At 34.5% G+C, this 25,932-nt stretch overlaps 4 protein-coding genes across 5 annotated transcripts; 1 reads left to right on the plus strand and 3 right to left on the minus strand.

Moving 5' to 3' along the window:
* Window positions 1-915: 915 nt before the first annotated feature.
* On the minus strand, window positions 916-2,695 carry LOC125206930 (acid phosphatase 1-like). The gene is made up of 3 exons (XM_089062021.1): window positions 2,259-2,695; window positions 1,266-1,475; window positions 916-1,194 (listed from the first exon to the last, which is right to left on the minus strand). Exons 1-3 carry the CDS (start codon window positions 2,648-2,650, stop codon window positions 1,020-1,022), a joined length of 777 nt encoding a protein of 258 aa, XP_088918147.1. The 5' UTR covers window positions 2,651-2,695; the 3' UTR covers window positions 916-1,019.
* A 7,689-nt stretch (window positions 2,696-10,384) lies between these two features.
* Window positions 10,385-14,434, minus strand: LOC125204122 (uncharacterized). The gene is made up of 15 exons (XM_048102682.2): window positions 13,666-14,434; window positions 13,514-13,569; window positions 13,115-13,173; window positions 12,939-12,995; window positions 12,727-12,810; window positions 12,431-12,538; window positions 12,288-12,350; window positions 12,097-12,177; window positions 11,889-11,954; window positions 11,642-11,797; window positions 11,406-11,486; window positions 11,261-11,299; window positions 11,009-11,091; window positions 10,841-10,913; window positions 10,385-10,682 (listed from the first exon to the last, which is right to left on the minus strand). The coding sequence occupies exons 1-15, from the start codon at window positions 14,364-14,366 to the stop codon at window positions 10,506-10,508; spliced, it is 1,884 nt and encodes a 627-aa protein (XP_047958639.2). The 5' UTR covers window positions 14,367-14,434; the 3' UTR covers window positions 10,385-10,505.
* Window positions 14,435-17,057: 2,623 nt separating this feature from the next.
* On the plus strand, window positions 17,058-19,995 carry AR791 (actin binding protein family). 2 transcript variants are annotated; one of them, XM_048104285.2, is made up of 5 exons: window positions 17,058-17,287; window positions 17,415-17,693; window positions 17,787-17,830; window positions 18,148-18,885; window positions 18,989-19,995. In XM_048104285.2, the coding sequence occupies exons 2-5, from the start codon at window positions 17,534-17,536 to the stop codon at window positions 19,841-19,843; spliced, it is 1,797 nt and encodes a 598-aa protein (XP_047960242.2). In that variant the 5' UTR covers window positions 17,058-17,287; window positions 17,415-17,533; the 3' UTR covers window positions 19,844-19,995. The 2 variants fall into 2 exon arrangements, with proteins under 2 accessions (XP_047960242.2, XP_047960244.2); XM_048104287.2 differs by having other exon boundaries at window positions 18,151-18,885.
* A 347-nt stretch (window positions 19,996-20,342) lies between these two features.
* LOC125205394 (GDSL esterase/lipase APG-like) lies at window positions 20,343-22,254 on the minus strand. Its single transcript, XM_048104288.2, has 5 exons — window positions 21,965-22,254; window positions 21,405-21,535; window positions 21,090-21,323; window positions 20,752-21,007; window positions 20,343-20,678 (listed from the first exon to the last, which is right to left on the minus strand). The coding sequence occupies exons 1-5, from the start codon at window positions 22,191-22,193 to the stop codon at window positions 20,485-20,487; spliced, it is 1,044 nt and encodes a 347-aa protein (XP_047960245.2). The 5' UTR covers window positions 22,194-22,254; the 3' UTR covers window positions 20,343-20,484.
* Between the last annotated feature and the right edge of the window lie 3,678 nt (window positions 22,255-25,932).

Raw genomic sequence — 25,932 nt, forward strand, 5'->3', positions numbered from 1 at the left:
ATAGGCTTGGAACCGGAATCGGAACCCAGACCCAAACCCATAACTTTGGCTGCCATTTTGGAAGTCTTGACCACCATTTTTTGACCTAATTATAACCGGAACCATAAACTAGGTGGTCTGAAATAATCGAACCGTGAATCGACGATTTAGTCAAAAAATCATGAAAACTTGAAAGAAAATAAAATCAAAAACACGAAAAAACCACCGGTTTATGAACCGAAACCAAAATCGCTAGATTTGGCTCAAACACAAGCACTATTGGGATCTATCACAGGCTAATTCAATCTTATGCACTATTGGGATCTATACAATAACTCGTACTCCTATTTTTTTTTTTTTTTTTACAATAAACTCTATTTTGTACTACTAGTATCTATTTCCAAAATTGATTTTGGACATCAATGGAGTATCTTATTTTAAAGAGAAAAAAATCAAGATTCAAATCGTGGTGAATAAAACAGTATCTGAGTTCATTATTTGACTGAGATTCACAATCTTTACTACAATCAAGATTTAATCTATATACCTTTGAGTTGAATGAAAAATTTTTTAAAAAAAAATCACCAACCCAGTTTGCTCATATTCCTAGAAACCTACTTAGGAAAAATTAAATTAAAACGATCAACCCCTTTTAACCTTTTTATTGATAAACACACTTTCAACAATTTAAAATAAACTTACTATGGGAAATCCAACTTCCATGATAAATTGATAATTATGGGACCACGTTAGATAAACAGAAACTTTATAAAAATTTATTATATGTAGCACAGCATATGATGTATTCACATTAATTTTATCTTTTAACCCTTTCCATAAATCAAGAATAACATAATCAAATTTAATAATTACATAAGGAATCAATTACATGTGGCGCGTATCAATGAGGCCAATCAACTCAACCTGAGGCTCTAATTAACCATAAGGAAAGTTCAATTTATTTCAAAATGATAATTAAACTCCAAATTGGTTACATTTATTTGACAAAATCATGTAACGCTAGTATATTCATCACATGATCATCCTATGTAATACATGGGATCAGGCACTTTGAATGTCCTATTTCCAACATTAGTACCAATCAAATCACTCCATTGATCCCCAATATTTCCCACAATTCTATAGCCTTCATTCACTAACTCTGTTCTTCTCTGGGATTTGTAATCCACTGATGATCCATGGTCATTTTCTCCCCTGTATTAATACCACTCTTAATTTAGGAGTAATCATAATTAAAAAAAATAACTTATGTAATAATCTCTTACTTGAGAATGAGCTTTTCCCAATTGTAATAACCAGCTTGGTTTAAATTGAGTATCTTTATGTCTGTGTATGCATCAAGTGTGCCTGAAATGAAGGCAGTCTTAAACCCTAGAGATTGCACCGTCTTGTAGAGCCGGAGGATCGCCGGAATCGCCGGCGCTATCCCTTCCGCCACCCACTGATTAAACCCTGTTTCGTTGTATGCTATTGCCCTTCATCAAAATAAAGTAAGAATAGTTAGTGCTAAATCAAATACTGATGTGGCAATAAAACCACGTCATATTTGATTTATTCTAAACAACGTGATTTTATTGCCACATCATATTTGATTTTTGACACGTCACTTTTGAATTTTTATCATCATGGAATAATTGCAAAACAGCAAAAACTTCAATAACTTTATATTATAGTTTCAAAAACTAAGGGATTAACCAAACAACAAAAAGTTAAATACTCCTTCCGTCCCATAATAAGAGTCACATTTTGCCATTTTGGTCCGTCCCACAATAAGAGTCAGATTTCACTTTTAACATAAATGGTAAGTAGATCTCACATTCAACTAACTCAACTTCACTCACATTCTATTATAAAACCAATATAAAAAAGTGGGCTTCATATTACACTTCTATACATTTCTTAAAACTCGTGCCTACACCGAATGTGACTCATATTGTGGCACGGAGGGGGTATCAATTATCCCTTTTTACATCACCTATACAATAATTTTGAGTTCACATTCCACTAATTCATTTTTATATTTTTCTTCACAAAGTCAAATAATTTCATAAAATCCGTGCCGAGTCAAAATAGACTATAAATGGCGGACGGAGGGGAGTGCTATAACAAGTATCATATCATTATTTTCACATAAAATATTTAAAACCACCCTTTTGTTGAGATCTAAAACTCTTATCATGATCTTTAGCTTCAATAATGTCATGATTTTTCAAGAAATGAAATTATATAAAATTTGCTACTACTATAAAAGAAGTTACCCAAATTGGACGTCGGATCGAGCATAGTAAGGGAGATTGGAAAGAGACGTTTCATCAATATCAAACACCCAAAGATCTTTGCCGTCGCCGGCGACTTGGACGCTCTTTGCGTATTCCACGGCGGCTTCCGCCACGACCTCGATGTCGCGGCGGTACTGGCGGCCGAGCATGTAGTTGCCGACGTAGTCCTCGCACGACTGAGGCACCACCTTCCAGCTCCGGAGGTTGTTGGTCTCCACCGCCAGCCGCCAGCTCAGGCAGTCCAAGCCCTCCACGCGGCGCCCTCCGCTGCCGAACCGCGGCCGGAGCAGCCGGATTTGGGAGGGCTCGGCTGCATGAGATGTTGAGAGTAAGGTTAATGCAATGTATAGAAACCCTAAGATGAGTTTCATTTTGCTTTTTTGAGTTGTGTTTGAAATTGAGTGAATGATGCTTGTTTTGGTAGTAGTAGTAGTAGTACATTTTTATAGTGTTGAAGTTTGATTTCACATTATTTATTTGTATAAAATATTGATTCATAAATCATAATATTTGTGTGTCCCACTTATGAAGGAACTTGGTCCACCATTTTTGCTACAATAAGCAACCTTTATTTTTTTATTTTTAAGTAAATCTACAACCTTTTAGTTTAACTTCTATAAATATTTCAATAATTTCTCAATTTGTCAATTTGTAATAGTTATTTAATTTAGAATTGCAAATTGAATCTCGAGAAGTCCCAACTCTCGAGTTGGCATCCACAACGGATATCCAGTGGCGGATCCAGGAGGGGGCAAGAGGGGGCGGTCGCCCCTTCCGCGCGCCGCCGCTTCCCCTTATCCCACCCCTTATCCCACCGGAAAACCTTCATGGTCGCCCCCTCCCTTGGCCGCTGACACTGCCCCGAAGAAGAAGGCCAAGACCAATTTTTTTCTAGGCTACTAGTTATTGATGTGCAGACCAATTCTTTTGATTATTTGAGGTTGTAAGAAAAATTGTGTGGTATGAATGTTGAGGAGGAGTTTTCTCTCTACTTCTCTTTCTCTGGTTTTGAACGATAAAAACTTAAAAAGGGAATAAGGAGGAGATGACTTTCCCATTTCATTTTTGACTTGGTCAAAATAATAACTTAACAGTAAGGATAATTACACCTTGCATACAAAATGTTTCATCAATATTTCAATTGAGTACAAAATGTTTTAAGTTAACAAATATCATACAAAAAGTTTGATTAGTGTTTCAAATTAGTACATTCTGTCTAAAAATCACTAACATTGTTACTTTTTCTTATTTTTCATCCTTTCGACTCAAAAATTAGATACAAATATTAGCTGAAAATTAAATGTGAATTCATTGCTTGATAAATGCCTGTATGGCAATTCATAAGGTATTATTTAAAAAAATAATAGTATCTTGTTTTTTAGGGCATAATTTTGGAGAAAAATAAGAAAAAAGTAATATGTTAGTGATTTTTAGATGGAATGTACAAATTTGAAACACTAATCAAACTTTTTGAATGACATTTGTTAATTTAAAACATTTTGTACTCAATTGAAACATTGGTAAAACATTTTGTATGTAATTTGTAATTACCCCCTTAACAGTACACTGATAGAGTAAAAACAGTAGTACTCCTACAATCCTTTATTTTTGCTCTCTTTTATGTGTGGCAAGACTTGGGTTAAAATTAGACAATTAAACCATGAATCATCTTAATTAGTTTAGTAGTAATAGTAGAATGTTTTATGATTTATTTTTATTCACGGTAGATAACTCAATATTTTTAATTTGTAAGACAATATTAATCCAAAATTAAACTTGGAACTAAAGTCATTTCGTTATATATATCTATTCAATTATTTGCAAGCCATATTTATAGTATTTGAAATTAATGTGATAATCCATAATTCCCATTTATTCTATTATGCTTCTTCTTCTTTTTTTGAAAGAAGAACATTGATTTTTTTTTTATATTTTTTCTAATAACTAATCATGTTATTTATGTCAAATATGATAGTCATATTATTTTTTACTTAATATTTCTACGTCTAAAAAAAAGTCTCATATTTTGTTTTAACCGCCAATCACTCTATATAGCCTCATACTGAAAGAATTTTCAAAATAAAACAATAATAATTATGTAAACTTCATGCTTAAATAAAAAAAATATAGTAGTATATCAAATAATAACACATTATTTTTGGTGTATTTTGAGTATGTTTTTGTGAAACCGAAGGATAAAGGCGTAATGGTAATTCCGCCCTCTCCATTTTTCGTTTCTGGATCCGCCACTGCGGATATCCAATTGTACCGAAATTTCAAGAAATGATGGATCTTTTTACTCTATCAATAACTGAGCCGGATCTGGTGTGTCATAAGGGATTTGCCTTTTCTATTGATTCCTACATATTGGATAAAAATAATTTTTGTGGATGAGATTTGTCCGAAAACACATCTGATGAGAATTTGTTCGCGGCCGAGGAAAGAGGTGGAGTCTTGTATACATGAAACAACCGTACATAATAGTACATAAGAAAAACAGCCACTAGGAGTATCCACATTCTATTAATTTCTTTTATTCTATAAATTTTAAATCTCTATCGAGTTGAAGCGTAACATTTAATCCCCAATGTATTACTAGGATGCATTATTGATGCCGGTAATGAAAGGAACCTTTTACACGTGATAGTTCTAAGTGGTGCCCTGTTTCTATTGGTTCTTGCAAAATGACATAATGAGCAAAAATATAAAATCATATCTTTATATGCTCTTGAAATAAAAAATTATACTCCTTCGTCCCACAATAAAATAGTCATAATTTGCTATTTTGATTCGTCTCCACGATAAGGGTCATACTTTATTTTTACCATAAATAGTAAATAAATCCCGCATTCCACTAATTCACTTCACTAACATTTTATTATAAAATCAATATAAAAAAGTGAGTTTTGTATTTTACTAATTTTTTCAATCCATTTTTCTTTATATTTCCAAAATCCTTGCTCGTAATAAGAGTGACTCCTATTGTGGGACAAAGGAGAATATACTGATATGATGTTGTAGATTACCACCTCAACCACGAAATTCATGAGGAAATTAGTAACTTCATGAATAGGCAGTATTTCTTTCTGATTTGAAAGATTTGGTATGCGTCAGCGTCATTAAAGGTATTAGTTAATTTAATCCAAGTCTTCTGTTTGCTTCTTTAGAAGTTTGAAAATGATACGCTCCTGATTTATACGTTTAAATTACTTAACTTACTCTCATCTATCAATATATAAAGCCCCAGTTTTTATGGGCCCATTTTGTCCCGCCAAACTTCATAAAATGTGAAATGTTGCATATTATATAATTTTAGTTTCATATATTAACAGTTATCAACATATGATTGAAACTCTTTATTTCATAGTGAAAGGATTGACAATGTAAGGCTGACAATCAACCTTTATAAACATACGTGCAATGCATATCTCCCTACTCATTTCTCGGTTTTTTAGGTAGTTGTACCAATATTGAATGCCATTTAAATAATCGTGCATAATTGCCTCCTAAATAATCGTGTCATTGATCAATTCATCAATCAATCATAGCAATAAGTCAGATTGCAAATGGAGTCTCAAAAGAAGCAAAAAGTAAAGTTTCTAGAGTGAAGAGGATGTAAAATTGATTTTCGGAGTCAAAACTGCAAAAGGGGTGGGAAAATAAATAAGCCAAATTTAGCTATAGAATTCAATCTATAAAATACCAGTCCAATGATGATTATTCATCTTCATCGACATTCTCTCTCTCTCTAAACCATTTCCCCGCTTATTGCAATTACACTGAACATTTTATAATTTTCAGGGATTAGAGGCCTATCAAATATAAATGAAGAGAAGAAACGACACGACCCCCTTCAAAAAATTTTATCTAATTTTAGGTTTTTGTGATTCCTATCTAATCTACTTATTTTCACATTCTTTAGTAGTACCTACTTTGCTTCAGTTTTATCTTAGTTAGTAGTATTGTTTATTATTTTGTTGTTTTCTTTTGTTATTGTATTTATTTGCGATTTACATATATGATGCAAAAACATTAAGAGATTGCTGAGATACAAGATCTTCTAGGCTTTTTGCAGGAATCTGTGATAATAAAACTGCACATAGCAAATGGGAGGAAAAAAGATGATAACAATAACTGCGCATAGCTATGGAAGGGAAAGAGAGGTGAGTAGTTGAAGAAATCTTTAGCAAGAAAAATTTACAGTGAAAACATGACAGAAAGTAATTCAGCCTCAATGTTTGTACCACAGGTTAAATTCATACTCATGTTTGTTATATATGATAAATATTTAAATTCAATGGATATTCAAGACATTTTCTACATGAATATCTCAATTTTTTTATGATATCTACATAAGTTAATATACTGCAGCAAGCTAATTAATTAGGAGTAATTTTTATTTATTTTTCATTTAATACAGGTCAGGCAATTTATGTAAAAAACTACACTGATACGCATAAACATACTGATGAAGATGTTTAAAAATATAGTAACTTAAAAGTTAGAGAGATACCTTGTGCTATATATTGGAATAGTATCACACCCCTTGTGCTTCTACATCCAGCATGAAACTGATAGAATTAAAAAATATTACTGTAAAAAAAAGTCCATATATAAAGCTGAACTTATGGTACCTATGCATCCAAACTGCCAAATAAATACGTAGATGGATAATCAGTCAAGTTGTGAATGAAAGAAAACAAACAAGGTCGTAAAATAAAAGGAAACACAATAAAATAATAAGAGTAGAAAATTTAATTAAATAAATATATTGTAAAAAAAACTAAATATAAACATATCAACGTTGGTAATACCTAAATAATTAACCTGGTCTTAAACGGGTTAGTATATATGGTTGAATTCTTTCTTTATTCGACGATCTCTATGATCTTTACTGACAACTAACTTTAACAGTAGGCATACAATCAATAAAAAGAGATTCAAATGAGTTTTTGATAAGATTAAACAATACGAAATAAATGAAAATAATAAGGGATAAACATAGTCTCGATCGGATACAAATATAAAAGGGATGTTAGGCACCTAATATAATACTAGAACTTTAAAAAAGTTGAGTTTTTTCCATGAACTTTGAAATTGACAAATAATATCACGAATTTTATCTCGAGTGATATTTTCCACCAATAAAAAATTTCGGCAAATAATATCATGATACGGATTTTTTCGTAATTTATTGACAACAGCTTCAAGAGTTTCAAGATTTTCAAACTTTGATAATAGTTTTTCTTGAAACACACCCTCCAAATTTGGCCTTCAATCTATTAATATAGCCGGAATTTTTTCATTGGTGTAAAATAACAAACTCAAGATAAGTTCGTGATATTATTTGTCAATTTCAAAGTTCTTGGGAAAAATCTAACTTTTTGTAGGTGCCAATATTTTTTCATACAGTACATAATTTTTAGTGCATTTTCGACGAATGAATTGATACTATGGCAGCCCAGAAGAGACCGGAAGAAAGAAGGGAGGAAACTGATTTTTGCAGTGTTTTGATCCGGCAGACTGGAAGAAAAGAGGCTATCGATGGATTTTATAGTGTTCTTCTCGGTCGATGGGAGAAGTGGATGAGGAATTAACAGATGAATTTTGGCCAATATTTTTGGTCTTTTCAATTGTTTGGGTTATATTAATATTTAAAACGCAGCTATTTGGGCCTTTGCATTGTTTGAGCTATTTTAATATTATGCAGTATTAATTTTAATAAATAAATTAAATTAAAAACCTAACTATTATTCTTGAATAATAACCACGCTATTAACACTAATTTAGGAAAACTAAGATTACAAGAAAAATTAAATAACAAAAAAAAATGATAAGAAAAATGAATAAATATGAAAGAAGAAATAAAACAAAGTAGAAATATTTAGGAAACAAAAACTATAAAAAATGATACACATTTATATATTCCTCTTATGTTAATAAAATATATTAATAAACTACATAAAGATCTCAAACATTTTTTCGTCTATGTTTCTATGGATATTTAGGCTAATAAAATGTACTACCTCCGTCTTACAATAGGAATCATTACTATAGTCACGAATTTTAAAAAATGTAAAAAAAATTAAGTTATAAGTTAGTACATTATGAGTTTCAATTATATATTAGTTTTATAATAAAATGTGACTGAAATAAGTTGGTGGAATATGAGACTTACTTACCGGTAAAAATAAAATGTGACTCTTATTGTGGGACACAGGTGGTATTAGATACGACAAGTACGCAAATTTTACTATTTCGTGGACTATATTTTTTATGTAAACTAAATTAGTTTATAGATTTGTACGTATCTTATTTTTGCAAATTCTTTTTTTTAAGTTGATGAATATTGTAAAAAAGAAATAGTGAATTGAGCTTGAACTTCAATCACCCATAGTATTAAAACTCCGATTTTATTAATGAAGTGACAAAAACACATGAACACTGAACACAAAAGCGAAACATTTATGGCCATAATAACTCAAATATTTATTAAAATTACATAAATTACTATATAAATATAAAATATATCAAAATTGAATTAACTACATGTGATTTCTTTTTTTATTATTAAAGTTTGACTATATCACTAAAAAAAATTAAGAATTTAATGAAATAAAAGAAGTGACACAACTTAATTAGAATGGATGTTGTGTTAAATTCTTGAAACATTTTTATATATATCTAATAAGGAGTGTAGTGGAGTGTTATATTGTTAATTTAATACTTTATTGCTGACTACAATTAAATAATAGCCCTTTGATATTCGAATCAAATAAGTCTCGGAATGTCAATACAATCAACAAAAATCGTCAACAAGGTATTAAGATCAATTTACAACAAATTAGTTGTAACTAACTTTTGAAAAATATCACATAACTTTAAAACGCATATAACTTTTTCGATTCAAAATATTTTTTCGCACAACATATATCAAATTAAAGATATTTTTCATAAGGATTCTAACGAAATCTCACTTGAATATGTTCTGATGTCAAAATTTGAAATTTATTTTGAAAATTTTCAATTTTTTCGTACCGCAACAAATGTCAACATAGTATATAAAATATGTAAATATAATACAGGTAGAATGTCAATCTTAAAGCAGTGTGTTGACATAAGCAATGAGTTAACATTCTCATAGCATTGTATTGATATTTTCAAAACACTATATTGACATTTTAATCCAAAATCCTAATTAATAAAAAGGAAAATTACACATGGCAAATTTTAGACCAGTAGATTTCTAAAATCCTATGATCTTAGATTAATTGCAGTTAGCAACTAGAAAGTTAGCAATTGGTCACTCCCAAGGAGTATAATTGTGTAAGTATATAAAGTGGATATGTACTGATTAACACATTTTCTAAAATGGAAACATAATTGTTTCTATTTTATTCATATGTCTTACTTTACTCACTCTCACAAAATAAATATGTATAAAATTATGTGCCAAATGGGAAATGCTTCGCTTAGAGTGAGAGGAAAGAAGTATAGTACTCCCCACATCCCCGATTAAGAGTCACACTTTGACAGGGTACGAGTTTTAAGAAATGTAAAGAAAAGTTGGTTGAAAAAGTTAATGGAACGTGGGCCCACTTTTTTATATTGATTTTATAATAAAATGTGAGTGAAGTAAGTTAATGGAATGTGGGACTTACTTATCATTTATGGTAAAAATGAAATGTGACTCTTAATTGGGACGGACCGAAATGGAAAAGTGTGACTTTTAATCGGGGACAGAGGGAGTATTTTTTAAAGTGTACATAATGATACTCCCTCCATCCCTAATAATTTATCACTATTTGACTTGACACAAGTTTCAAGAAATGTAATAGAAAGTGTGTTGAAAAAGTTGGTGAGCGTGAATGAATTAGTGGATGTAGGGTTCACTACCAAAAATGGTAAAAGTGAAATGTGACAAATTTTTAGGGACGAACGAAAAAGAAAATAGGCAACAAATCTTCGGGGACAGAGGGAGTATTAGTTTTTATTTATGTTGAATTATTTAGAATTTATATTCATTAAGTGAAAATCATATGTCCCGTGCATAGCACGGGTGTTAATACTAGTTTACAGAAATGTGTTGACGATACAACCTGACATGCCTTCAATTGTTATCAATCATCCAAAATTAAAAAAAATATTCTAGAAAATACACAGTGAATGTCTGTAAATTGAAGTTCATATTCACACAAAATTTACAGACTAAGATCATTTCCATCATCAGTTAGTAGTGAAAACAGAGTTAATCATCTCCTTCAGATTATTACATCCCACTATCTCCATCGTCTCCGGCCCTCCCTGCATCTCCGACAGCGAATTTGCTGCGAGCTTGGGGACAATACACTTCTTATATCCCAGCTTCGCCACCGTGCTTACTCGTTTCTCCAATTGCGATACCTATGGTTGACAACAAACTTATGTTTCTTCGCATACTCTCAAGTAAAAAACTAACAAATTGGACGAAACGATGAAGGCAACTATTACCACAGGAACGAGTAACTCAAACGACAATGTAATGGCCACATTTTGAAACGAGGCGAATGAATTTGACATACCATACGAAGTTCACCGCCGAGACCAACTTCTGCAATGAATGCTATTCCGCGTGGTATGGGGGATTCTAAGAAGCTGAAGAAAGAAATTAAACATCAAAATACAAGAAGTTGAAACCAAACTAGTTCATCAGAGAATAACTGAAGTCAGCTTGTTACTAAAAACCATGCCTGCTGCAAATTGCGGCTGCTATTGCTAGATCACCAGCTGTCTCCGTCAAGCTAACTCCACTGACGACGTTGAGAAAGATGCCCTACCGAGAAAAATGGATGTTAGGGATAGTTATTTGAGAATGACGTGTGAGCAAATACGAAACATCAATTCAATTTATTAGAAGGGGTAAAGACTAATGAAGAACTACTTCAGGTGCAGAGATACGAAAAATCACACGTTAAAGCTGGAATTAGTGTAAAGATCATTACATTCTCTTGTAGCTTAAGTCCAGCTTGCTTGATTATAACCTGCACAAAGAGTACATGTTGAGACCATTGACATGCTTCTCTAAAGAAACAGTTCAAACTCAAGATAGTGTTCAATTCGGAAAGCTTAACAAAACGCAGCACTCACTGAAATAATCATGTCAGCCCTGCTACCTTGAACACCATTTACATGACGCCCAACTGAAGAGCTGCTGGATACACATAGTGCCTATAGGAATATAACCACATTCAATATAAATAGTCGGTATTGGCAATTTTTGTATATTTTCACAGTTCAGTTCAGTCAGTTACACATAAACCTATCAAATCTAGATAGAAACCCATATAAACTGTGCAACGTATATGATTGGAAAGAAACATTGCCTGAACTTCAATGAGAAATGCTCGAGACCCATCCATAATTACCGCTACAGCCAGCCCAGCTAGGTAGTCTGAATCAGAGTGCGGATCAGCTAAAAACATCTCACTGGGATTCAAAACTCCTTGAAGGCCTGACTGTGACATTTTGAAAACTCCAAGCTGAAATAAAATCACCATTATGTTGTTAAAAACTTTTAGATATTCACTATTATTTGTCAAACGATGAGTTGTGACATATATCATGGAATACCTCTTCGGTGGAGCCAAACCGATTCTTCACTGATCGAAGTAGCCGATGTGATGAAAGTTTCTCCCCCTGGAAACATCCATTAGCAGTATAATTATATAATGAATATTTCAATAACATTAACCTCTAATGAACTGTTATACAATACACTAGACCAACCAAATTTAATTAGACTACTAAGAGGATAAGGAAGAGTTGTCAAGGTACCAACTTCCAAATATAAAACTACATCCACGATGTGCTCCAGCACACGAGGTCCAGCTATATCTCCGGTTTTAGTCACATGACCAATCTACATTAAGAATGTAAATAACAACATTACAATCCCTAGAAGTGTCTATCACAACAAAATTAAAATGTTTATGCAATAAGGTTCAAAAAGTATTATAGCATTGAATCTACCAAAAGCACGGGAATGTTTGTCTTCTTAGCAAACCTTTGTAAGGCTGCAGTGCACTCTTTAACCTGTCATATGTCAAACTCAATATTACAAAATAACAGTATGTGAACATTAAGTTCTGCTGATTATTAATAAGTATGTGGACCTGCACGTCGCCTCCAGAACTTCCTGTCACTCCATTTAAGTAGACTGTCTGAATAGAATCAATAACTAAAGCCTTTGGAGAAAGACGCTGAGCCTGTTCTAGAATATCCTGTTGAAGAATGATGCACAAAATGGACAATAAGGCATAATGAACTATTGATATTTGAAGCATATCACGATATGATAATACTGCTGGTATTATTGGTTATTTGAACAACTTAACACCAAATAGTATGCAACATCACCAGTCATAGTTATTTCAAGTATGGGTGAATGAAGCAAGTCAAATAGATTTACTTCGACATCAGTACTTGACTGCAAAAAAAGTTCTTCAGTCTCAATAGAAAGACGGTCAGCTCTGTTTCCAATTTGCTCAACACTCTGCAACCAAAAGGAGTCAGTGTTAATAATCACTGTTTCACATCCCGAAATTGTCTAGCGAGCATATCCCGGATCTCTGTAACAAAGAAAAATTCAAGGCCCATGAACGAAACAATCTGAAGGCACACCTCTTCCCCAGATACATATATGACTCGTCCAATCCGTTCTGCTATCAAAGCAGCAACCTTCCATTGTAAACATAAAATGAGATCAAGATTCTATTGCAGTAATATTAGCTAAAGAGATTCCTTAAGTGGTGTTATCAGAGGGAACAAGAAACACCACCAACATACACCATTTATACCTGTAACAATAATGTGCTTTTACCGACACCAGGATCTCCACCTACTAATACTAGAGAACCTGTACAGGAAAAAAAGAGTAAAAACCACAACAATGAAAACAGAAAGAAAAACACGCGGCAATGAGAAAATCATCCAAAATTGAGATGATGACCCGAGTTATATACAAACACCCAACTTTTTCCATGCTAAATGTCTAATTTTTACAAGTCAACATAGAATAATACTACAAGATCACATCTTTTAACTGATCTAAACAGTCAGTTATTAATCAATCATCTAGTTTTATCCAAGTTTAACCAATTTGGTAACAATTCGCTGGATTGAAGAGCTACATTAATGAAAATATCGCTTCGTGATTCACTGTGAATAAAAACTTGTGTGAGCAGATGATCGAAAACCTGGAACTAAACCGCCACCAAGCACCCTCTCCACTTCATCCCCAAATTCACCATGCCTGATTACCAAAAAAAGCACACAACTCAATAAAAACTATACTACATTTGCTACAATTGAACAATTATACACAACTATTCATCTCATCTTCACTCACAGAGGAATTCGCCAATTCGAATTATCAACCCGGCCATAAACATCAGTCAGCTTCACAGGCGCGGCCTCCCTCAGAACCCACGACCTCACGGCATTATCCCACACCCGCACACCGGAGACCTTCTGGCCCGCACTCTCGGTGGTGAACCGCTTCATCGTGCCGACTTCCCCGCACTGCTTGCACGTGCCCCACCACTGCCCGTCCGAGTAGCCGCAGCTCGAGCACACATGGACGCTCCGGCTCTTCTTCTTCTTAATCCCGCTGCTCCTAACGCTACTGCTTCCAATCACATCCCCGTACACTCTGCTTCCGACTTCCGCAATCGGCTTGATTTCAGCCTTCGCGCCGCCGGAATCGGGCTCCTTGGCGCCGCGACGGTTGCGCTTGGTGACGAGGCGGCCGGTGGCGGGGTCGTAGACGGTCTGAACGGCGGGGGTTTGCTGAGGAGTTGAGGCGGCGGGAGGCGGAGGAGGACTGTGGAGGGCGGACCAGCCGTAGGTGGTGGGCTCATCGGCGGCGGCGGCGGCGGTGGTGGAGGGGAAGTGGCGTTGGGGAGTGGAGTGGAATTTTTTTGGGGATTGAGGGTAATTTGGGGATACGGAGCAGGTGATGATGGGATTAGGGTTTCGGATTGAGAGGAATCGGAGAGTTCGGTGGAGATGGAGCGATCGGAGTGTGATCATTTCGAAAGATTGCAACATTAAAGAGGAAATTACAGTTTCAATTTGGGGATTAGGGTTTATAAGGAGGTTTGTTCTTAGATTTATGCCGCGAAAATTCGAAACTCGAGGTGATTTATAACCGGAGAAAAATAAAATAAAAATTAAGTTAAAAAAACACTTTAGTTTATTTCCATGCATTGATATCATTTTAAAAAATAAATCTCAAAAAAAAAAAATCTTTAAAATAGGGAACAATTTGAAATACAAAAAAGGTTATACTCTCCAGTTTTTCTATTTTAGTTAGTACGCGAATAGGAGTAGATACATTTAAAATATGATAAAGTTATGGACATGATATATTGTTTACATTTATTAATTGTTGCTAAAATGACATCGCTCTACATGTTGAGGTGGAAAATATCCATTTCAAACTTTTTGTTACACCCTCCGTCCCAATTAAGTTGAGACATAATTTTTTGGTATGGAGATTAAGAAATTATATTGGAATGTAGGAGATTGGAATAAAGTATGAAAGATAAAGAGAGAGTGAAGTATATGATTGAATAAAGTAAAAGAGTAGTTAGATGTTTTATTTTTTTGTTGAAAGGGTAAATGACTCAATTTAATTGAGACATTCTAAAAACGAATGCGACTCAACTTAGTTAGAACGAAGGGAGTAGTAAATTTTTGTAACTGAGTTATTTTATGGACTACGCTAGAAGTTTGGAACATTTTAGGAAGAAGTGAATGGTGGAGATATTTGATTGAATAAGCTACAAATTTATAATGTATAAACATTAAACATGATTAACCTTATTTCATAGTATCAATTGCTTTTCAATTGTCGAGCTAAATCTTTACAATTGCTTTTCAATGCTAACATAAGTACTACTCACTCCTTCCAACTTAAGATGACACGTTTTCCTTTTTAGTTTGTCCCAACTATGATGACACATTTCCTTTTTTAGAAATTTTCTCTCTCCAATTAATACACTCAACTACTTTTTCTCACTCCTATTAAAATATCCATCTTTCTTTATCTATCTACTTAATACTTACACCCACCATTTCTCTCTCCAATTAAACACTTTAACCAATAATTCCTAAAACCTCGTGCCGGCTAAGCAATGTGTAATCTTAGCCGGGACAGAGGGAGTAGTATCTTGCTTGAATATAAAAGATGGTATACAAAATTTTAAAACTCCCTCTCCCTCTATCCTATTGAAATAAATCCTTTAGGATCGACACATATTTTAATACGTAATTGATAAAGAAAGAAGGAGAAAAAAATATTAAAATGGTTCTTCCACCTAAACCAATGAAAGAAGCTAGTATACTTATTTAAATTTAGAATGGGCTTTCTAATTATGCTATCCAACATGAGATTTGGGCCTTCCTACACATCAATCAACCTCCTATCTTTAATGCTGGGCCAACAAATTTATAATCGTAGGGTTATAGGCACATTGCACATGAATGCTAAGTACTCTATGGGCTTGTATCACTACCAAACTCTTTTTTTTTTTCAGAAAAAACTATAGTTTTCAAATCTATCAAATTTTATTAGTAGTATAAATGATTATGTCAAAGTTCTATTAACGATCTAATCAATTAAAAAATATATATTTTCGAAGGCAATTTAGAAAGTATAGCTTTTCTCAACTAGAATTGCATTTCATGGAGTTTCTAGAAATAAGATTTTAAGGTTGTCAAACATGTGAACTCTTCCTCCACCATTATTATGGTGCAATTAATTGAGATAGGACCATGGTTTTATGGTTAAAAATTGTTGTGATTTGTTGGTTTTGCTTAAAGCACGTGGCCACTTATACTTCTCTATTTCTTATGCATATTTATTGATCTGATCTTACCACAAATAATTAATAATTATTTATACAAGAAATCTTAGTTATAAACTAATATAAGCTTTTTTTCTCTTAGGTTGCTAAATGACGGGCGACTTTTGTAACATGGAATGAAAAATTATTCAAAATAAGTTATGATCACACATTTATCTCTTCAATAAAAACAAAACAAAGTAGTTAGGTTAACATTTTGCATTGGGTCGAATTATTTATGTAATCGCTATGAATAATCGTTGAATTATGGAAAAGGCTAAGAAGGCTATAGAAGAATGTGATCCATTATGAGAGAGTAATACTCATATTTTAGTGATAAAAATTCCCAATCATCTAACTGACAATTTTTAGGTAAATGTAAAATTGATTCGACACATGTGTAAAATTTTGATGACACATAAAATAGTTGAATATACGTATATTAATGTGACGACGTGAACGACTAAATAATACTCCATTTATTTTATTAGAAATGAAATATTTTCTTTTTTGATTTTTCCCATTAAAAATGAAACGTTTCTAAAAATAGAAACAATACTCTCTTACTTTTTCTTCTTTCTTACTTTATTTCTCTTCATTAACTCATACAACAACGCTACATAAAATCTCGTGCCAAGTAAACTACATGTTGTATTTTTCGTGATTTTATAGGCAATTAATATAAATGATTATCATCACAATTAATTAGTTATTGATGCAAATCGTTTAATTAAAAAAAAATGATAATTTCTTCCTCCCATAAAGTTTCAAATTTTCAAGATGCGTGAGACAATTTTATAACCTTTTGATTTGTTGCTTTAATGTGACATAAGACAAATATTTGATGGCAATGTCTTGTTAAATAAACCCGAAAGTCTGCAATATTTTAAAAAAATAATTATCGAAGACACCTAAAGCAGAATATTTAAATTTAGGCTTGCTCCCACGCAACTGTTTCTTCAACTTTATTGCTCCATCTTCAAATTAATGAACGCCAAATCACCAAACGAATAATCCCATTTCAGAAACTGAAAAAGCAAATCCAATTCAAACCAGCGCAGCTCAAATCCATTCAAAAACTACAGAAGCATCTGATGCAGAAGCAGATTTCTTGGTCAATCAGTAAGTTCTCCTTTTTCGCATCTTTTTAGGGAATTCTTTAATTGAGGAAGAAGGGTGTTTTGGGGTTGAGATTCTCTGCTTTTTCTCAAATGGGTTTTGGATAAAGTTGTGTTCTTTAATGCTTCAGATGGAAGATGAAGAAGAAGAGGGGTTTAGGTTATGCTGGGCGTGATCTTCTTTATGTATTTGTTTTGTGCTCTTGTGTGTGTCTGAAACATACCAAGTTTGAATTTTTGTTGTCTGAAAATGGCTGTGAAAGGTAAAAGGGATGGTCCCATAAGCCCTGTGCTTTTCAAATTTGGTGTTGCTTTGGCCTTTTCCCTTGGTGGGTTTGTCTTTACTTTTCTCAGAAGCAAAAGAATTATGCTTCCTAAACCAAAACCAAAGGCTTCACCCGCTTCTCCAGGTTATAAATCTTTCTTGTGTTCCATTTATAATTCTTGAATTTATTTTGTAGGGGAGGACTGAATTTTTTTTGAATTATATATGTCATATATAGGTAAGGCTGATTCAGATGTTGGGGCTGATCACCCTCCTTTGAAGGTATGCTCAATCTTCTTCTGTTGTTGCTATTAATTGTGTATTTATTAGTTTCAATATGGTTTGGATTGTAATTTTGTGATGTGTGAATTAGTCAACTAGTATTCTCATAGATGTGAGTTGAATCTCATTTTCTTATTAGCTATATTTTGTATGTTTTGATTTGGCTCTTTGGCTGTGGTAATGAAGTTTCCAACTTCTTTGATGTGTTATGTAATAAGTATTGTGCAATTAATTGCAATATCATGTCATTCCCTTGTATAGTTGATTGAGATATGGAGTAACTGCTTTCTAATTTAAGTACAAATTTTCTTTTTTAGAAGTTAAACATCCCAAGAGTCTCTTCTCGGAATTCTATGAGTGACGTCTCCTCCAGCGAGGGTAGGAGCGTTGGAGACAGAGATGGCTTTCTCTTCCACGAGCTGGATCAGCTCGTAAAAGAATATGACATGGAAACGGATGATGCTTCCCGGAGGAAGAGTGGACTGTCTTTAGAACCCAACGTCGAACCAATTGAGGAAGATGAGAGAGAGCTCGTTAGCCTAAGGAGGAAGGTTCAAATTCTCGAAGAAAGGGAGAAGATCCTCGAGAGTCAGCTGCTCGAGTACTATGGCCTTAAAGAACAGGAAAATGCAGTCTTGGAGCTTCAAAACCGGCTTAGAGTGCACAACATGGAGGCTAAGCTCTATAACATTAAGATCGAGTCCTTGCAGTCGGATAACAAGAAATTGCAGGCTAAAGTGGCTGATTATGAAAAGGTCGTTGCAGAGCTTGAATCTGCGCAAGCCAAGATAACACTGCTGAGGAAGAAGCTTAGGTTCGAAGCTGAACAGAACAGGGAGCAGATCTTGAGGCTTCAAGAAAAAGTTATGAAGCTGCAGGATCAGGACTCGAAGGCCGTTGAAGCCGATCAAGATTCGGAAAGGAACCATCGTTTGGATAAGGAGTTAGAGGAGACGAAGAGGTATAATCAGAGCTTGAAGCTCGAAAATTTGGAGTTGGCTCAGAAAATAGAGAGCCTACAAATACTTGCTAAATCTACTTTAGATGATAAAGAGGTAAATTTTTGTTTACAATATTCTGATTTGATTTATTGTCATTTTATCACTGGATTATGAAATTTCTAAATGGATTTCTTGGGATGTTTCATCTTTCAACCAGGTTCAAGCACTTAAAGAAGAGAGTCAGCTTCTAAGACGACAAAACGAAGATTTCAGGAAGGAAATCGACCAGCTCCAAGCTGACCGGTACACAGATGTTGAGGAGCTCGTCTACCTCCGATGGATCAATGCCTGTCTCCGCTATGAGCTGAGAAATTATCAGCCCGGCCCGGATGAAACCATAGCTAGGGATCTCAGCAAGACGCTAAGCCCCAAGTCGGAAGAAAAGGCGAAGAAACTCATCCTTGCATATGCAAATAGGGAAGGCACTGGATGCAAGGATCCGGACCTTGAGGAACTTTATCACGATGACTGGTCCATATCCCAGAACTCGTATCTAACCGACTCCGGTGACCCCGATGATCTCCCCATCGACAACTTGCATGACAGCAAAGCAAGTTACCGGAACAAAAGGAGAGTCTTCACCAAGCTGATGAAGCTGCTCCGAGGAAAAGACAACGACCATCGTGTTCAGACAACACCTGCCTTGCTTAGGCAGAGAGCTGCATCTGTGGACGACGCTCTGAGTAGAACAGACGGTGATGGTTTCACTAAGACAGCAACAACCTCATCTGCTACTTCGTCCAGACAATCTTTCGACCTGCAGAGATCCTATTCGCAAGGTCAGAAGAGTGCCACAGCAGAAAGCTCTCGAAGAATGAGTGAAGATAGTTCTCTGAGTATATTCAGAAGCTTCGACACAATAGCTGGATACGACGACTCCCCGTCTTCTGGCTCTCAGCCTGGTCAGGAAGCTCAAAGTGCTGCAAAAACTGAACTAGTGAAATATGCCAAGGCATTGAAGGATTCTCGTCCTAGACCTCGACGAAGATCAGTCACTTTTGGTTCCTTTTGATCACTTTTTTTTTCTCTTTTTATTCCAACCTCATATATTACAGTGGAGAAAGGTTAAGGTCTTACTTGTAGTTGAGTGATTCACTAATAGCTTGTAAAATGTGAAATGTGTTCGAAAATCAATATATAGGTATTGAAAATGCATTTGTAGTATATGTGAATTTCCCTAATTTATATTCATGGTTCCATCTTGCAAGAACTCGGAATTATTTTCCTGAATTTCATATCCATTTCGTCTCCGAGGAATTTCGCTGATATTCAATAATCTATGGCTATTAATTGCCTTGTCTGTATTATTCAGAAACCGGGATCTGCCAGCCTGAAGGTCTCGACAACGATGGCCACGAATGCGCACTGAGACGCTGTGTGAAAAAAGGTTTGATGCTTTACAATGTATAACTGTTGATATCTTAGAACCTCAAATTGCTTTAGTGATACATGATCTGATGCTTTTTTACTGTGATGCAAACTGTTAAGGTTTGAAATAGAACAAAACAGAGTAAAACAGAGCTATTAACATAGTCTTCGATTTTCGATATACGTGTCCAGTTTCAGTACAATATTTGATGATGGAGTAGCTCACAGACTTTGCAATGAAGTTGTAAATTCTTGTACTATTGTAAGAAGACAGACAGTATGGTATCAACCAATGAGAGAGATTCCGGAGATGATGAGACTATCGGCAAGAACTTGATTTGCAGCTTGAGAGGGATGAACACTGTCCCAAAACACATACTCGGTCGCGTTGCTGCATGTCCCCGACTTCTGATTGCACAGAACAAACGTCGTCTCCACAGTCCCCGTCCCACAGCAGCCTTTGGTCGCCTCCACGAAGCCTAAACAAAAAACACAGAAGAAGAGAACTCAATTTGGTCTGTAAACGCCACAGTAGTTATGTGAGAAATGTACCGTATTTCTTTGGATTGGCGACAAGGTCGTAGATGGGCTTGAAGATATCAAAGATGACGATCTTCAACCCGGGAAGCTGATTCTGGAGCTGAGAAGCAGCTGCATTGATCTTCTTGTTGAACTGCTGAGCATCGGTGTTGAAGCTCGAGACACATCCACGTTCGTGCTGCCCGAATATGGTTCTTGCAAGAGGAAGGCAGCCTGTTGGCGCGAGTGAAGTAGCTCCGATTCTTCTTGCTCCAAGTCCGTACAAGCTCTGTCCAAGATCATCGCGTAAATGTGAAACTCTATCGATTGAAGCTATTGAAAACGGTGAATCACTGAAACGATGAATTCACCTTGACGAAGTTGGAGAAGATGCTGACGAGGTAGGAGGAGTACTCGTCGACGGTGTAGTGTCTGTTGAGGAAAGGGTTGATGTAGTAGTTTTGCAGGAAGTCGCTGTTGCCAGCGCCGATGAGGTATAGCGCGTCTTTGATGATGGATGACGCGTTTTCGCTCCCGGCTACGCTTGCCAGCTTGGTTTGGTACTCCCTGAAATACTGCAGCTGCTGCGACAGCGGAATCACGTGCTGCAACGATAGGACAAAGTCGAATATTTACCCGTATTAGCAAGCAGAAATGTTTTTAGCAAGTAAAGATTCAATTTTTACGCTTAGTGCAGCCGTGTTGTCGTCGTATCCGGAGCCAGCAGAGGCGAAGTTGGCTCCAAGGAGAAGATTCTTCCCCGACGCCTGAGGGCTGAGATACGCCGGCGCGTAGGTCGTGAATCCTAAAGTCTCAGCTGTGAGCAAGACACGATTAGAGATGTCGTCAGTTCAAGAACCGCCAGTTCGAGTTTTAAAAGAATTGGAACCGTAACCAACCCAAAAAATAATATGACAGCGGTTCCAGTTCAAAATCGCCTGTTTTTTTTATTCTTTTTCGTAATTTTCACAGTTTTCCACGATTTTCCTAAATCCCTAGTTTTTGGCTAAAATGATGGTTAACCCCTGCTTGTTACGGTTCCAAAATTTTTTGGAACCGTAACATAACGGATAGATTCAATATTCGGTTCCACTTCATGACAAGCGGTTACCGTTTGAAAACTGAAACCGCCGGTCCGATTCCAAACTGAACCGCCATTTCCGGTTTAACCATGCATCTCAATCAAAATTCAATTAAACATAATAATTTTAATTTTCACAATAAAAAGTAGTAATATTTGTTATACCGGTAATATCAGTCGCCAATTTTCCGTTGCAGAATCTTCCGGTAGGTTCCTGGTTGGAGAAATCCTGGCCGTAGGGAGGGTGGTTGGCCTTAAACACGGTTTGAAGGTAGTCGTTGTTTCCGACATCAACGGTCGAATCTCCAAACGTCACGATAGCCGGAACTAACTGAGAGTTTGCATAGCTGCACAGTGCAGCAACAACTAAAGTGTAAGCTAAAAAAGCTCCCATTTTTTTTCCTCTTCTTTCAAATGTAGTCTTTCTTTAGCATCAAAGAAGATGGAATTTATATGTGTTTGAGCTGTGATCGCCATTAATGAGTGGCTCTAAAGGTAGTTCTGCAGCATTGAAGGCGATGATGCAAAGCAATAAATATATCACCATTGTGAGTAGGGAAATATCTTAATTAGACAAAATTAAATAAATTGAGTTTCTTTATTTTTTTGGTGATAGTAATTCAAGCTGAAATGTCTTAGCAGAGAAGTGGTTGGGACAGAAAATGCATTAGTTATGTGTTGTAATAATGCTTTGCATGTGATTGGGTTTTTTGGACAACTCTGTGTCTAATGTCTTTCCTCTTCTTGTAATTTATTTTCTGCCAAACAAGTGTCTTAAGTTATGGGTTGATGAATTTCTTTGATGGGTGAAAATTTGGCATGTGAGGCAAGATAATCAATGTGGTGATGTGGTCATGTGATGGAGTTAGGGATATGGATGAATTGTTGTTCGGGTCTCGGTTCGATAAAAGCTCGTTTATCGAGGTTAGCAGAGGTTAGAGCATTGCATTTGTAATGTGGTGGTCCATGGTCCGGGCAGAATTTGTTTTGGGTGAGGTTGTATCTATCAACTCTATTCAAGATATGGAAACAAGAATTTTCTTATGATTTGTTTTGGTAGTAGGTTCTTGTATTTATGTACAAATGATATACATTTAAATATCAAGTGATTAACAATAAAATAAAAATATATTTTGGGTAGGGGCTTAAGCGCTTTGTCGGTCAGCCAGTGCACAGTGGTTATCGGTTTGATTACGAATCTAAAATAGCCAATTTTATTCATGTTTTCCATTTTTTGTTAACCTTCTACCCGATATAAATTAAGGAATAGACCTCGTCGGCTGTTTCGACCATGGGTATTATTTTGCTTGCGAAATATCAAAGAAACAAGTTTGTACTTGGTAATAATTTTAAATATAATTGAACTTATACAACTAGGGCTTTTATGCCTATGTGTGGTTTTTAAATTTTTATTTTTAAAGTACATAAATATCTAAAATGATAATGACGTGCCTTTAAATAGTAATGTGATTTGGTGCAATACTTCAGATACCAAATTAGTCCATGTGTATAATTCAATACTTGGGGGGGTTTGGGGGGGGGGGGATGAACTACTCCATCCATTTATTAATTTCCCCCAATCGCCAAATTATGCATATTAAGAAAATAATATTTTTTTGTAATCTTAGAAATTATTATCATAATAATAAACATACACGTATATATAACCATCGGATTTAAAATAATGGCAGTAGTTTTTTTGTATAATTGATTTAGTGTAGCCTTGTAAGTGTTTATTAATTTGGATTTATTCTCGAAGAGGGTCAAATTATTAGGCATTTGAATTCGATTGACTTAATATTATTTGCTGACAATTTATTAGTGAAAAGAATTATTGGGATTAGTATGGGCTATACATGAGAAGATACGTTAATAGGATAGGTTCAAATTTGATTTGACCTAGGAGCAAGGTATTAATTAATTGAATTTTGAGTAGGTAATTAGAGTTGTATGTACTCCTTATAAGGTACTTCACACCAAAGTGCATGCTAGATTAAGTAGCACTAACTAGTACTATTGAATATTTGACATATTCATGGAATGAAATTTGTTAGATTAGATAGTGAAAATGTACCCGTGAAAGAAGATTGAGGCGGCCATTGTTGTCGATGGATGACAGATAAAAAATATGAAATGAATTCTAATCTTGAAAAGGTAATTGGCTTGGAGAGGTGCCCACTGTGATGTCAACAACAACTCCAAATGTCAAATTTAGTGGGTGCTCCGACCCTTATATTTTTAATGGAAAATATGATTGTTTTCTTTATAATAAAATATTTATTTAAATGGGAAATAAAAACAATTGGAAATCGAAGTTACTCAATTTGTTTATTGGTTTCAAAATATAGTGTGCAAAATCCTATGAAATAAATTGTTCCATCCATAATCACTAATAGCCGTTTCAAACTTAAGAACGGTACATTTCAAATAAATACTCCCTCCGTCCCGCTTTAGCAGTCCCATTGACTTTTCTGCCCTCTTTTTGTAGAAATGATAAAAAATAGTTAAAGTGGAGAAATGGTAAAGTAAAAGAGACAATAATGTAGATAAGACTCTTCTCTATATTATTCTCTCTCTTAATTTACCATTTCTCCTCTTTAATTATTTTTTATCATTTTTACAAAAAGATGACAGAAAAGTCAATGGGACTGCTAAAGCAGGACGGAAGGAGTATTTTTTATTTGAAGTTATTATGCGTTTACCAAAACAGAATAATATAGGTATTCATCAAATGGCACTTGTCTTGTCATTCCCTTATTTAATTATATATGTGATTAGATCAATCTTTTTCATAGTATGCTTGCCTAACCACTTTTGGTGGCATTAAGTACCACAAAAGATTATTAGTATTTAATACTATATGATATATTTCTATCACTACATATCCCTTGATATATTAGAAGATGAATATATGTCGTGATATTTGTGTTAAAATGACAACACCTCTTAAAGTGACACCATGACACCACATATATAGCAATATTATAAACGCTACACAACAATACTATAAACGCTACAAAGTAATCTATAGATTGCTGTATAGCGTGTTGGATATTGCTGGCCGAGAAAAATTGCTGTATACAGTGTTGCATATTGCTGGCCGTGTTTTTTAACCTTTTTTTTTGCCACATTGCAACTTATTATTCGTCCACGTGTACAAATGATTGGCTATGAATGGTGGTATGATGTTATTTTAAGAGGTGGGGTATTCTAACACTCCCCTATGCCATGATATTAGTAGATAAATATTTATTTATTCATATGGAGTATTTATTTTCATCTTTTACATGTGTGATGACACCATTCATTTATTTATTTTTGGATGCATTAGCACCGTTCTATCTCTAATTATTCGTTTGATTCAATTTATTCTTAATTTCAATCGGTCACCTTGTTTTTATCACCAAACCTGAAAAAAAAATAGAAAAGTTCAGATGGTGACATAATTAATGCAAAAAATGTCAACGATACATTTAATTTTCTTACTATTCATGGATATTTTAGGTGAGGTACATTCAATAAGTTGAATAGATTCGGATAAAATTTGCTTTCTCCATGTGTGTTGTTTGTTTCCTCTTTTTGTCCATCCAGATGAATTCAAGTAGATATTTTTCAGATACAAAAGTAATGGTTTACTTGTTCAATCTATCATGACTATGTCTAGTGGATTTATCAAATTTATCGAACGTTTACAATTTAATAAGTGACATCTAGCTCTAATTTATACTAGCTCATTATTTTCAACTTGTCAATTCTAATCAAATCTTTTAAACTTGCATCAACTCTTATTATCGGAATTCAATTTTAACAATGGAATTTCTTTTAAACTTGCATCAACTTTTATTATCGGAATTCAATTTTAACAATGGAATTGTGACATGGGTACTATACAAAAGTAATAATGTTTAGAATCGATTATCTAAGAATGAATTGATTAAATTATATTTACAGAGTTAAAAAGATTGAGATATACTCCCTCCCTCTCCAAATATTGTCCCACTTTGACTCGGCACGAGTTTTTAAAAATTGTAATGAAAAGTGAGTTGAAAAAATTAGTGAAATGTGAGTCCTACTTTTATAATAAAATATAAGTAATAATGAGTTAGTGAAATATGAGGTCCACTACCAAAATT

This window comes from Salvia hispanica, chromosome 6 (assembly GCF_029641045.1).
Source record: "Salvia hispanica isolate PSC_SH4W2 chromosome 6, Shi_PSC_v1, whole genome shotgun sequence".
Lineage (NCBI taxonomy): Eukaryota > Viridiplantae > Streptophyta > Magnoliopsida > Lamiales > Lamiaceae > Salvia > Salvia hispanica.

Coding starts and splice junctions, on each gene's coding strand:
- LOC125205394 (XM_048104288.2), bottom strand. CDS start 22,193: ATGGGAGCTTTTTTAGCTTACACTTTAGTTGTTGCTGCACTGTGCAGC. Junction 21,324..21,404: donor ACAACACGGCTGCACTAAGC/GTAAAAATTGAA, acceptor CTATCGTTGCAG/CACGTGATTCCGCTGTCGCA. Junction 21,008..21,089: donor TCTTCTCCAACTTCGTCAAG/GTGAATTCATCG, acceptor GATCTTGGACAG/AGCTTGTACGGACTTGGAGC.
- AR791 (XM_048104285.2), top strand. CDS start 17,534: ATGGCTGTGAAAGGTAAAAGGGATGGTCCCATAAGCCCTGTGCTTTTC. Junction 17,831..18,147: donor CTGATCACCCTCCTTTGAAG/GTATGCTCAATC, acceptor TTTCTTTTTTAG/AAGTTAAACATCCCAAGAGT. Junction 18,886..18,988: donor CTACTTTAGATGATAAAGAG/GTAAATTTTTGT, acceptor TCTTTCAACCAG/GTTCAAGCACTTAAAGAAGA.
- LOC125204122 (XM_048102682.2), bottom strand. CDS start 14,366: ATGTTGCAATCTTTCGAAATGATCACACTCCGATCGCTCCATCTCCAC. Junction 11,955..12,096: donor ATGTAGTTTTATATTTGGAA/GTTGGTACCTTG, acceptor GGATGTTTCCAG/GGGGAGAAACTTTCATCACA. Junction 11,798..11,888: donor GGTTTGGCTCCACCGAAGAG/GTATTCCATGAT, acceptor ATTTTATTTCAG/CTTGGAGTTTTCAAAATGTC.
- LOC125206930 (XM_089062021.1), bottom strand. CDS start 2,650: ATGAAACTCATCTTAGGGTTTCTATACATTGCATTAACCTTACTCTCA. Junction 1,476..2,258: donor CGATCCGACGTCCAATTTGG/GTAACTTCTTTT, acceptor ATTTTGATGAAG/GGCAATAGCATACAACGAAA. Junction 1,195..1,265: donor TGGGAAAAGCTCATTCTCAA/GTAAGAGATTAT, acceptor GTATTAATACAG/GGGAGAAAATGACCATGGAT.